Source organism: Sylvia atricapilla, chromosome 8 (assembly GCF_009819655.1).
Source record: "Sylvia atricapilla isolate bSylAtr1 chromosome 8, bSylAtr1.pri, whole genome shotgun sequence".
Taxonomy (NCBI): Eukaryota; Metazoa; Chordata; class Aves; order Passeriformes; family Sylviidae; genus Sylvia; species Sylvia atricapilla.
The window spans coordinates 10399231-10412942 of NC_089147.1; the positions used below are offsets into that span (position 1 = coordinate 10399231).

At 40.8% G+C, this 13712-nt stretch overlaps 1 protein-coding gene across 3 annotated transcripts in view; it reads right to left on the reverse strand.

Annotated features, from left to right (window-relative positions):
* The window catches only part of ADD3 (adducin 3), a 322976-nt gene that overhangs the window by 14637 nt on the left and 294627 nt on the right, over positions 1 to 13712 (reverse strand). For all 3 annotated transcript variants that reach the window (XM_066323613.1, XM_066323612.1, XM_066323614.1), the window contains one exon: positions 9619 to 9841. In XM_066323613.1, coding sequence (XP_066179710.1) covers positions 9619 to 9813 — 195 coding nt within the window. In that variant the 5' untranslated portion in view covers positions 9814 to 9841. The remainder of the gene's footprint in view (positions 1 to 9618; positions 9842 to 13712) is intronic.

Consider the following 13712-nt stretch of genomic DNA (forward strand, 5'->3'; position numbering starts at 1 on the left):
CCATGACTACTAATTACCAACTTTTCAGACATCTGTGCTCTCCCTACAATAATTTTGTCAGGATCACGTCCTTACCTGAAACTTGCCAGATTTCCATAAGTAAAGCCTCTAAAAATTCCCACTGACTGACTCTGCATGGATCTGTTGCACAAATCTCTCAGCGTAGGCCAGAATATTCATCCCCCAAACAGCTGAACAACCTCTCACCAACCTAAAGATGCACAGGCAAGGTCAGATTTTTCTCTTTTGTGGCTGCTTTTGGTAAGGTCTATGCAGGAGAAAGGAGCAGATGAGGAAAAGGAAAGAAAAAACATGGAACTGAGAGAGGAAAGGAACCTAACTGAGGGAAAAGAAGTGGAGGACAGGGAGCAGTGCCCATAAACTGAAACATACAAAGTCCCAGCTCAACATGAGGAAGAACTTTAGATCAAGAGTAGCAGAGCACTGGACCAGGCTGCCCAGTTCTCTGCATTATATTAAATTATTCTTTCAATTCAAAAAGGACTACAGAAAAGATCTGCAAAAACATTAATAGTTAAGTCATATTAATCATATTCAGATTTCTGGAGTATTTTTTTAAAAACCTGTACAAGTAATGTTACTTCTATAGCAGAAAAAAAAAAGTAATATAATATATTTTGGGAAATTTTTGACAGAGAGATATTTTTGGTTTATTGCATATTGTATTTTTAATTCTTCTGCTTTTTGGTCATGTTATTTTATGTTTTCTGAGCTTAATTTTGCACCTTAATGCTCACAGTAGTATGTTACACATTTGCTAGGACTACTAGAAATGAAGATTTAGTGTTGTATCGACATCTTTATTACACTAAACAAGCGGATTCTCTTTGAAATAGTATTAAAAATAAGAGAAGATAGGTAAGACAAAGGAAAGTGGCAAATGTGGAGGTTTGGGATGAGTTGTAAAGCAGGTGAGAATATGGATGAAGTGCACAAAATCAAGTATGCCATTTATCCCCATGCTGGTACGTAATGATGTTTTCTAGCTGCCTGTCACATGGATATCTATGAATAATTCAATACATTTCATTCAGTGGTACAGACCTTTGAAATTTGGAACTCTATATCCTTAGGTAACCATCCCACATGTGCTAACACAACCTTCTTCCATCTCTGGTAATCCCAGTGAGCTCCTATGAAGGGCACAACTTCCTTGTGGTCAACGATTTACCTTTAATAAGAGCCATTAAATGAATTATATTTATTGGATATTTATTTCACTGTACAAGACTGATTTCTGTAAAACCACTAGCTTGCAGGGCTCTGATTCTGGGATCTGATCAGAGCAGCAGGAGCCTGCTTTTGAAAACCTAACTAGAGCCTGGAGACCAAGTGGTTTGGTTTTCCTTTAATTCATGACATTGTAATATGTGTGGCATTACACTGCCCACAGTGATGAAGCAAAAGTCATCCAAGTAAGTAATACTGGAGAGAGATGCTTTCAAAGAGATGACAAATGTACTGCTCTGGCACAAAGCAGATATTTTTAAAGTGGAAAGGTCACTGGTAATTTCAGATGTAGTATTTGACATGAAAATGCTGACAAAGGAGAAACTGCACTGTCAGATGAATGAAAAATTATGTTATTCAGCTGTATGCTCAGCATTGCTCAATCAAAAGAAAGTTTCAGCCCTGGGATTTAGTAGGCTCACTGGGTACACGAGTACTGTTTTGTTTGTTTGTTTGAAACCACGACAACTTTAGACATGAGACACTAAGAGCAGTGACTTTTTGCAGTGGGGTACAAGTCCCAAAGTGAGCAGCACAGCAGTCCACGGCTGCCCATGATCCTGCCAACACAGCTGCACTCGGACACCTGCCTGTGCCTGCACACAGCAAGGAGGTAGCCTGGATAACCCATCCCTCCACAGCTGGGAATCATTTCCTGTCTGCACAAGCATCCTCCTGCCTTCAGGGACTTCACCTGCCCAGCCAAGCATCTGTGTCCCACCCTTGTTTGTGCTGAAACAGCACTTCAAGCATCAGACTGAAGGTTTGCATAGGAAGTATCCCATGGTATGAAAACTGGGCCCATGACAGCTACTGGAAAGGAGGTACAGTGACATTTCAGATGAGATGCACAACTGGGAGGATGCTGAGTTGAGCTTTTATTTTAGACACTCAAGTGAGTAGCCTGACCTTGGTAGAATGCAGGCTGCTGCTCTGCTTCCACCTCATCCACCTGCTGAGTGCCACTCCACACCCTGCTCTGAGACACGAATTTCCCCACGACTCACCAGTAAAAATGAACAGGACAGCTCACCTGTTCCTAAAACTGTTTCCAGAACTGTGCTGTCTCCAAAACTGTAGTCAGGTTGTTTACACCAGCTTAGACAGCCTTACATAGTACTGCAGAACAGACACAGCTTTTCTTGACAGAGTCATTAGTAGAATGATTAGGTCAAGGTCTTTCTAATATCATAAAATTACTTCTCCAGAACTATTTGCAGTCATCTTCCAAGTACACATCATAGACTCAGGCAGTTTAGATGGAAAAATCTTTCAACTTAGATCTGCAACAGTTCTCTGAAACTCGAGAGTGAAGTTAACAAGCTCAGTTCTGACTCATTTACTTCCATTTTCTTTTAGAAGTACAGTCTAAGTGTGAGCTGACAGTGGAAATTTGGGCTTTTAAGAATCAAAGCAACATTCAGATGTACCAGTTAACAACTAGTATTTTTCAGTCAACATACGCAGGAAGAACTAGAATAATCAAATTGCTAGAATAACCTATTTTACAAGGATACACACATATAAAGTGCAGACTAATGATGTTTCTAAAAAACTTGGTATTAATCGCTTCATCTTGCTAGGCAGCTCTCTAAGGATGTTAAGAAGTACACAGGCTTATAAGCATTTTGACTGTCTATGCTGAGTTTTTTTTGGTTGACCACTGATTTCTACACTCAAAAGAAGTAGAAATAAAATAATAAGCAACTAATAGTGGTATACAAGTCATCTACAAATACCACTGCAAACCTTTAAGAGGAGATAGCATGTGCTCACATTAGGACTAATTACAGTAATAACCAGTTTCATGTCATTCTACAGGAAGGTAGCTAAAAAAGATATGTGAGGCCACCACCTTTCATAGCAGCACTGCTGTTAGACTAAAAGCTGCCAAATAATACAAGAAACCCATTCCACCATTTTCACTTTTGCCCATTTTCATCATCATTTCTAATATCTTAAATCCATTTTTAAAAAGGACATAATTCAACTTATCTAAACATGCCCACACAGAATCTTTAAGCCAAATCTCCACCACTGAAGAAAAGTTTCAAACCTTAACTGGTGTTTTGTCCCCGAGAGTGAAGAGACGTTAATTTTGGTTCCTGTGCTGTAAACACAGCTGCCTGTGAGAGGAAGACCTTCACCGACACAGCTCCATACAGGCTCTTTCAAGACTGAAGTTTAGATACAAACAGCCAGTGCCCTAAGTGGAAAAGGGTGGAGTTGCCACAAAAAAACCGCCAGTGAGTGAAGGCTGGTGGGGAGAAGATAAGAGTCACAAAAAGTGTTTGTCAATGATGCCGTGAAAGAGAACAAGGGGGATGGGGCTTCTGTGTTAAGAGAAAAAAAATATCCCCTGTAATAAGAATGAGGAATTAGCTAAAGTTATGATAATCTCTTCACTAGCACTGAAGGGTGAAGGTACCTGAGCCTGATTTAGTAACTGGGCTGACAGCAAGGCGGTCCCCACACAGAGCTCAGCCTGTGCCAGTTTTTCTGGCTCCTCTAACCTGGTGCACACTGGCTTTCCTCCATGAGCTGCAGCAGTGTTCACTCCTGTGATAAGCAGCCTAGAGATACCCCATGATTACAGCCAAACCTGAAGCACTGAACTCCGTTGCCAAGTCCATCTCCAGCACACCCACTCACACAACTGCTGCTCTGCATGGGGGTCTGGGTCTCTCCCTCATGTTCTCTTGTGGAGTAAAGCCATACCATACATCTTGCTAAATGGAATGTAAATGAAACGTAATGAATGTAAATGGAATGTACAATGAAATGTAAAATGCTAGAAGAAATCAAATTTCAGCTCGTCAGGGGCCTCACGCATTTCTGAGCATAATTAACCGGGTTTTTCAGTAAGTGCAGGACTTGGAAGGGTGGGAGCACACACAGTGAGGATGCACTAGGAGGAATGGCAGAGCTCTTGCAGGGTGTTCTGGATGCACATGTTCCTGCAAGCCATGGAGGAAAGTCACCAGTCATGGCTTCCCAAGGTTTTCCAGGTATTTTTCAACATGTATCTGTTGGTATTTATATCTAATGAAAAAAAAACCAAACCCCACAGTTCAAACTAAGTGGAAAGGAGAAATAATGGAAATAGAGGGGAGTGAAGGGTAACCCAGTTTTACATTAATAAAGCAGGGAAATTCTCACAATGTGCACTTGTGGAGCAGTATATTGGTGTGAATTTACAGTGCACCATAGCAGCTATAGAAATGATAGCTAGGCAGTGGGATTTCTTGGGTCCTCACAGAGATCCAGTGGATGGCCTTGATTTGAGACAATGTTACCCTGACCACAAATTCCCTTTCACTTAAAATGTTGTCAGAGTGCACAGGGGATCTTTAAGGGACGTTTTGTAGTATGTCTTCAATGATGTGCCAAGTTGAGCTCTTGCCTCTGGGTGAACAAAATGCTGCACAGGTTGTATGATGAAAGCATGCAATTAAATAAGCTACTGCAGTGGGAGGAGAGCCATGACTTCCCTGTAGGATATCGAGAAGATGTCAGAGAAGATAAAAAGCCATAGCAGGGAGCTGCAAGGAGAGAGGACTGCCCAGTGAGGAGGTCCTCAGGTGATGTAAAAGGTTGTGAGTCCTCTGTGACCAAGGGGTGAGGCTTCTGAAGGATGTGAAAGGCTTTTGAACGTCTGAGAAAAGAGCAGTAAAAGCCAAAACATATGAGGAACTGAAAGGACTTTGATATTTTTAAGAAAATAAACTACCCCAAAAGGGAGTGGTATTGCAAAAATACTGGATGTTCACGCAATACAAAAGAAAGTAAGCTAAACAACTGCAAAAGCAAGGGGGAAAAAATAAATTAAATCATCTTTCATCTCTGTCCTGATGGTTTGAAAATAACATATTCAGGAAAAAAATTCGAGTGTGGGTGGGATTGCTTGTTTTTGAGGAGAAAAATATGCCTGCATGCTGCATGCTAAGGCAGACCTCTGAATAGAAGAGTTGCTAAGCTGTATAGTTATCTCCCCACTTTTTTGGGGGGCAAGACCAGCTAGTGTGGGAGGCAGGAGTGTGTGTGCATGGGCAAGGCAGGAAGGCAGGCACAGCAGGCAGGCACAGTAGAGAGGCACATTTTTAACCTCAGCATAACCCCTCAAAATTTTGCAGTCTTGATAGTTTGACCTGAGCCTTCCTGCAATGGCAGAGTCAAGCCAGAGTGGCCCTGATCACCCCTGCAGAGTCATGATGGGTTAGTAGACACTCTCAAAATCCAACAAGAAATGAAGGTAAATCCTGATGGGATCCTGCCAACACAGAGCTCAACTTATGAGGAAAAAAAAAGCCCCAAGCTCCAAATAGCTGTGTTTTCTATGTAAAAATAGTCAGCACACATCCAATGGGTCTCAAGAAGTCACACAAAACTTCACTGGTAAATTAAAAACATAAACTGCACATTTAAATTCCAATAACCAGGAATTTTTGTGTTTACATAAAACAGCTGCTCAACTCATCGATTCAGAAGCAACTTCTTCTTACATCAGTAAAAACAATGAAGTATATCTCATATATAAGCACACCTTTTGTACAGCAATGCATCCTCTCCCATTTCCACCCTCACCTGTAGCTTTCCCTCCAGTACACCAATTTAAAGGGATGGAAGGCACTGCTCAGTGCAGTCTGATCCTAATTCCTGTTAGGTTACCCTCACTGTCCTGTTAGCTGAAGCCTGTAGTTACCTTTTCTGTGGGTTGGGCAATTGTTTCACATGGTCTCACTGCACTGGAAGCAGTGTGGCTGCTGCCTGCCTGCAGTAAGATCCAACACCTTCCCTTCAGCTTCATGATGGCTGTAAGGATCTTCTCCCAGTATGTTCATTCAGGTCCTCAGAGCTGAACTGGCTGTTCAGTTTTCATAAACACCATAACTGCACAACCACTTCCTTCATTTTTTTTAAAGTGTTTTAAGAGTTTCTGGTTGCTATGGTGACAGCATCAGAGAAATGATGGAAGGAAATAAAGGCCAGAAGGACTTGGATACCATAAGTGAAATAAGAAGTTTGATGGTAGAGCAAATATATTTTTGCTCTGTGAAAGACATAGTTACTCTATGTAACAAGCAACATATGACTGTTTAGCATACAGACAAAACTGTTTTTAATTGCTGAGTTAAGTTGGAAAGTACAAAAAACCCCCAAACAACCAACCCATCTTTTCAGATTTTGGATATATTATAGGGGAAGTATCCTGGGCCCAATAAGCAGCAAAACTAGTCCACTCTATTAATGTAGTACCTTTCTTTAAAAATAACAACATGCTACTTGAATCCTCTGAACCTGAAGACATTACTAATAAAAACCTAATGGCTTTATGCTAAGATTGGCAGTAGTGCTTCTGCATGTTATCAGGCTGCTCAGGCCCAGCTGATTTTAATTTCTTTCCACCTTTCTACCGGACACAGAACAGCAAACATTTTCAGTTTATCAGATTCTCCAGGCTATCAGATGCTCAGGGGCTACATGCAGTATTAGGCAAACACATCTGAGAATTCACTGATAATGTCAGGACATTCTCCACAGGCAGTGGTCAGAAAACAACTATGATTTGCTTAAGGTTTATTATGAACAGACTCCAAGACATTAGCAAACATCAGAGGTAATGGAAATAGCTTTTCAGTAGCTTTTAAATTATTTAATTTAGGAAAGGGAAATTGCACATCAGAGAGGAGCAGTCAGATTGCACACTAGTATGGGCACCAAACAGCACATCAGAGAGTTCCAGCAGCTTGATGTCTGAAGACGTCTGGTCAGGCCTGTAGCCCTTAAAATAACATGCACTGAGTAAAATATACTGTGGTTTTGAAATATATTCTCTAATTTATTTTCTGGCTAAAGGATTTAGATTTTCCTACTTGAAAGAGAGAAAAAAAGTTTGTTAATAAAACGAGATTAAATTAATACCTAAGCTTCCTACTATGGCACAGTGATTAACCCTTTAGTTTTGCTTCTCTGCTTACAGAAAGTCCAAATTCAAAGCTCACCTCTGGTCCCTAACATGCTCATGTACTTTTATGAAGTTACTATCCTTGCTAGATACACTTCACATTTACTAATACTTGCCAGAAAAGGAGTCATCAACTATTTCTTTGATCTGAATGCATTTATCAAGGCTTGGTGAAGATATGCATTTATATATCTAAGACTGGGTGAAGATTTACCAGCAAAGCAAGCTCTTCCTTAAACTGTCTCTCATAATTCCTCTTCTTCTAAACACCTTCAAACTATATTCTCTCTGTCAAGTGGAATAATCAAGAAAAGCAACTAAGTTCTGTAAAAATTTTTAACAGGATGTAAATCTGCATTTGTAAAACAAAAACACCATGGACAATATCCATCAATTCAATCCCAAACCTGTGTTACACAGACTGGTAACAGCAGCAATACTTTCTGGCCATCGTGTGATGAATTTTAAATTCAGGAGAGCAAGGTAAATGTTTTCAGTCCTGAGTCGCAGGAACAGTATGGTACAGAGCAGCTGAAGCCTGGAAAAAATACTGCACTTTCCACCCCAAATAAATTATGAAATTTGCTTGATGGACATTTGGTCATGGATACTGTATTAAAAAGCTTTAATTTACTCGCATGAGAAATCACAGCAGAGTTCCTCTAAACTTTCTGTATCAGGAAAAGAGAGGATAAAAGAAGATACTTGAGGGGAAGTGGGAGCTCAGACAACTCCTTTTCGTGCCTGATCCCACACAGCTCCCACGTTCCTATTTCTCTCTAAGCCAAGCAGGCAGCAGGCCCCTGGCTTATTTGGACAAGTGTTCCCTTACACAACAAAACTTGCAACTTATTGGCAGCTCTGAACAGTCACTTTCCAAAAAGTGCTTGGCTCAGCTTCTCTTGCAGCAGGACACTGACAGCAGCCCAGCAGCTCTCCGTCTCACAACCTTCTGTTAAAACAGCAGCCTAAACTGAGGGGCTCACACTCCTCTTTGCGCCCCTTCCTAAAATCTGCATGCTGACACTGCATCTACTAAAAAAAAAAGAAAACCACAAAGGCTGCAGCAAAGGGACATTAATTACATCTGGCAGACTTGGCAAAAGATGCCCCAAAATGTTAATGAAATAGTTACACTCATCAGATTCAATACTGTCATCAAAAGGACCAAAAAAACACCCTCACATACAAAACCAAATGATCTCTCCAATTCATTTTATCTGTTAGGCAAAAGATTTAGTCTTTCTGTGAGTCCTGGCTATTCATAATGTGAGTATTTTAACAGGAATGAGTAGACTCTGATCACATTTACAACTGAGTATAAAACATAGAATTACCATGATTAAAACATTATGCAGTACCTCCTTAGAGTATTTTCCTTATAAAAGAGCCTGGCTGCAAACCCAACCTTGCATAAATTGACTTGAAAAATAATAAATTCCTTAGTCAACAGGTTCACATTATACTCAAAGCAACACACAGATCCAAGAGACACTCCACGACAACACTTTAGCAAACAATCCTGTTATTCATGGATGACTATAATAGGGTGATTACTAACAGCTGTTTGCAATCTCTTTACATATGGAAAAGCTTCAAAAAAAATTACAGAAGCACCCCAATTTACAGAGGAACTGAAGACAGAAGGATCTGTAAAGCTGCTTAGCCCCTTCCCAGTCCCGTTATCCTCAATACTCGCATTACACACGGATACCCCTAAAGGATCACTCCACAGGCCTTACTCACTCCCTATGGCTTCAAAATACTCAAGTTAACAGTATTACTTTCCAATGTATTCATCATGTTAAACTCAAAGAATAAAGGCATTAAAGTAAAAATTAAAACTAGTGTGAGCATGGTTCAATAGATTTAATAGCTTTATATGTGGTCTACCCAAGTAATGAACTTACACAACCAGTAGATGAGCACTAATATGGCCAAGCAGGGGTATGATCACCCTCAAGGACATAAAAAGAACATAGTCTAGCTTTTAAATAAACTTAACCCAATTGTAAATGTTAATTAAAACATTCCTGATGCAAATGATAGGTTAATATTCAAACCCAGAAAGCAGAACACCACGTAATGCCCTAATTTGTTCCTACTTGACTGGTGACTCCTTCACTCCCTTCCCTGCCCCTAGGTTTTAATTAGGAACCCTGCAGCCAGCCACGTCTTTCTGTAATACTGCAATGAACCATACGAATATAAAAGTATTATGAGAAAGAAGAACACAATAAAGGCTGCTTGTCCACAGACAAAACACTACACCAACAAAATGCTGGATAATCTGTTCAGTGACTTTTCTTAGAAGACAGTCCAGAGATATTCTATCTAGCTGTGACACAGATTTCTTTTTTTGTAACACTCTTTCCTTTTTACTCCCCATTAATAGCACTCACAGGGCTCTGCAGTATCTGGGTGACCCTCTTCCTCTGCTCCATCATGTTGAAGTCCTGTCTCAGGTCAGGGGACATGTTTCTCTCCCGGATGTACTCCGGGTCATTCTCGTTGATGCGATCGAAGTACCGCTCTTTGTGAGGCATCGTGGCTGTGGGAGGAGTAGTGATCACCACCTGGCTGCCATCAGCACTCATGCTTCAACACTGTGGAGGAAGGCTTCCCCTGAAACAAAAGGAAAACAATGAACCACGTTAGTTCAAAGGAGGGCAGTGCACGTAACTTCCAGGTCTGGACCCAGCTAATGTCCCTTTGTGTCTCTTCGGATTGATTAAAATAAAAGGGGAACGAGTGAGTAACTATCAGAATCAGAAAATTTAGGAAAAATTCTAGAAAAATGTTTAAAAACCATGAGCAAGTTCTCTGATAGTGCACAACCGTCTCTATTGGAGGTAAAATAAAGCTTAAAATGCATACAATTAGGAGTGATATTTGAAATGAACATTGTACATTTTATGACAAACTTTCCTCTATCATTTTACACTACATTTGCCACTTCCCAAGGTTTTTATACAGCTCTCCTTTCTGAGCTGTTCAAGCAAACACCCAAAAGACAAGGCCTGTTTAATATCTGCTCTTCTGTGGAGAAATTCCTCAATTACAGCATTTTCAAAGCATCTCATAACCACAGCTTAAAGTCAAGGCTTCAGGACACTCAAAGACCACTAGGGAATTTCCACAGAGCTCCAGCTGGTGCCTGCTCTTTTATGAGACACTTGGAGACACTGACAACTGCAGAGAAGGTTGTATGTTGGTTTGCACAGCATTGAGGCCACATCTGTGGCAAACAGCTGAGCTTTAACTTTTCTCCTTTTGTGTACAATTTTATGCAAAGGTTCTCGCAAGCTCATTACATTAGGAAAAGAAAAAAATCCAAAATAACAAAAATACTTTCATGTCTTGGTAGAAGGCTTAAAAATCTCATTAAAAAACCTGATAAGCATTTGTAAACACAAACAGAACTGGATCAAAAGGAAAGAAGCAGACACCTGAATTTTCATACAAAGAATCAGCCTCAAAAGCACACTCAGGAACACCATTCCACAAAAACTACTGAAGAGGGACACTTTCTCAGGTTTGAGGAACAAAGAGAAGCAAGATTTGAAGGATGAGATAAGTGTATTATGAAAATACATTTTAGCATGCAAATATCTACAGTCAACAATACATTTAATATAAAAATATTTGCATGCAAAAATATTTGGTATGTAAATTCACATCTTCAGAGGAAAAAACCCAAGTCAAGCAGTGTTCAGCAGCATGGTTTGACATTCTGCTATCAGTGGATCAAAGTGTCCTTGCTCCGTGGCACAGTTCACCCATCCCTCATTTTTTGCCACTGCAGTTACCATTTTGGTATTCTGTGAACAGTGAGCCAATGTGGAGCATCTGAACTGTTTCCATCGTAATCTCATGTATTTCCCAGGTGAAAGACTGGGAAGCTCTGTCAAAACCAGCTTCATGGCCCAAGTCCTCCTCCTGCCTGCAGCAAGTCCTTTCAGTCCTTGTAACACCCTCTGCTGCTCAGCCACACCACGACCCAAACTGGCAGGAGGATGCAAATTGGTTTTCAGCCAGTTTCCCACACTGATTCCCAAACGGCTTTGCTGACAGTGCAAGGGAGTGCATAAGGATGAAATCCTGGGGCACTGCAGCCCTGTAACCAAGTATAGAACTCCAGACAGAAACCACCGACAGAGATGGGAATGAATTAGCAGGTAAGAGCCAAGAAAACCACGTCTGTGACTTTGTTGTATATTACAGATTATGATGAAACTTGGGATTGAGATGAAATGGAACAGTTACTACAGGTTTAATTGGTTTTGTTCTTTCTGCCATTTTATTTTTCCAGAGAGAGAGAGAGAGAGAGAGAGAGAGGGAGAAAGAAAACATCATCTAGGATGCAATACTGTCCAGCTGCACACACAGAGCTCCCAGGAGGTACCTGGCATGCTGGATGAACATACCATGTTCTGGGATGTATAACTCACATCCTGGAGACAAGCTCCATGAACTCTGATGGCTTCATTCCAGAGGCTGTGGAAGCACATTGGTGTGTTTTGCATTTGCTGCTCGGGTGCAGGAGGAGTTCATTCAGCATTTGCTGACTGACTGCTGCAAAGCCTGAGATGTGTGATTCGTTTGGGGATGCTGAGGAGAAAACAAGGGCCTTGCTTCAAGGAAGTGAGTTTGGGGAAAATCTGGTGGAAATATAAAAGGAGTTTAAGTTTTTCTGAAGAATTAACTCTTGGGATGACGTCTGGGGATCTGCTCAGTTAGAAAAAATACCTGTATAAATGTAACCATGTATTATGCCTGTTCCTCTGCCCTGTGTGTACACCTTCCCTTTCCCTGCTGCCCAAAACAGTGAGGTTTAAGAAGAAAAAGAAAAAAAGCATCAGGAGAAAACATATGATTATGAGATCACCGGCTAAATGCCACAAGGTATGAAGAGCTTGAGACAGACCTGTCCGCCTTCAGTGCTCTCCATCTGTACTGGGGTAAGAACCTCCATCTGAGCCAGAACAGACACCCTCCAGCATCTGCAGGTAACTAAAAGCAGTCTAGAAATGTAGATAGCAGGAACCTTGCTTGAACTGGTGACCAGCTGTGACTCCTGCTCTTGTCCTCCTTCCTGGGGTTGTCTTATTCTACCATTTTCCCCCTAAAATGCTCAGCTGCTGATCAACTCAGTTGGCTGGATCAACTACATGCATGTCTGAACTTCAAAACACATTTATTGTTATTATTATAGGTTTATAGGACATAATTAGTTCAAGTCCATTACTTTACAATTCATTCTTACAGTGACAGAAAAGCCCATTCATCTGTAAAAATGGCACAAATGTGACTGGCAATACTCAAAATCCACAAAAGAGATTTTCCTAATTGCCTTGGACTTTAGTTTTTCCTCTTTCCTTTCAGCCTGGTTTGTTACCTCGATAGTCATTAAGATTACAACATTGAAGTCCTTGTAGTACAAAACCCCTCCATAAATGAACATAATATGAGTGTTGGGTCCAGTTGTTCTTATTGGGTCTGGTTCAATGCCTGCTCTGTTGAACCCAGGCTGACTTTCATATAACCCCTACTGTTTCCTGGAAAATTGTCAAACAAATCAACCATTCTTTTATTATTTATTTGTATCTTCTACTGATTTTTTTTTTTTTTTAAGAAAGAGGACATTTGTTAAAAATGCTATCAGCTTTAGGGGACCAAAAAATCAGTATCTCCTTCTCAGCACAGAACCAGCAATATGACAAAAGTATTTACAGAAAATCCAAATCTCAACATCTATGAAGTGTGATAGAGGATCCTCTCCCCCACCTTTTCGTGTCTGTGTGCGGGTGCGGGTGACACTTGTGCAAAGAGAAGAAATCAGCTTTGCTGCAAGGCTACTTTTGGCTTCCACCCCCTCCAATGCTGTTTATGAATTAAAGTGAGGTACCACCTTCATGAACAGTACTGGCTAACATTTCTTATGCATGCTGCATGGGGTTGCAGAGACTGAGGCACAAGTAAAAATGAGAGACCCTATAGCAACAAGACACTATATCTAGACTGGTCAAAATAGACAAACATACACAGAGAAATCAAATATAAACTCAGATCTGATTATATACTGGTGAGAGGCATCACTCTTGGTCTGCTGAGGTTCACATTTTAGCCCACCATTTGGCCTAACCTGCACATGCTGACACCCTAGAAAGAGATTCAAAGTTAAAGAATAGCGGTTTTCCCACACTTGGTTCAACTGCTCCAGTGCAGGGCCAAACTAAGAACAGAAAGCCAGAATGGATAAATTTTTGTTACACAGAATCCTCATCTCTCCTGAAAATACTTTTAAGGACCTGTAAAACAAAAAGGCTCCCAAGGTCTTGCTACAACATAACTTGTTAAACTAAAGCCACTTCCCCCTCCTCCTTCTGCCCTCCTGGTTCACGCTGAACTGAATTCTGATACAAAAGAAAACAGGTCGTGTCCTCCCCTGCTTTGATGCCTTATATAGCTCATGGGTTTGGCTTCCGTATCCTGT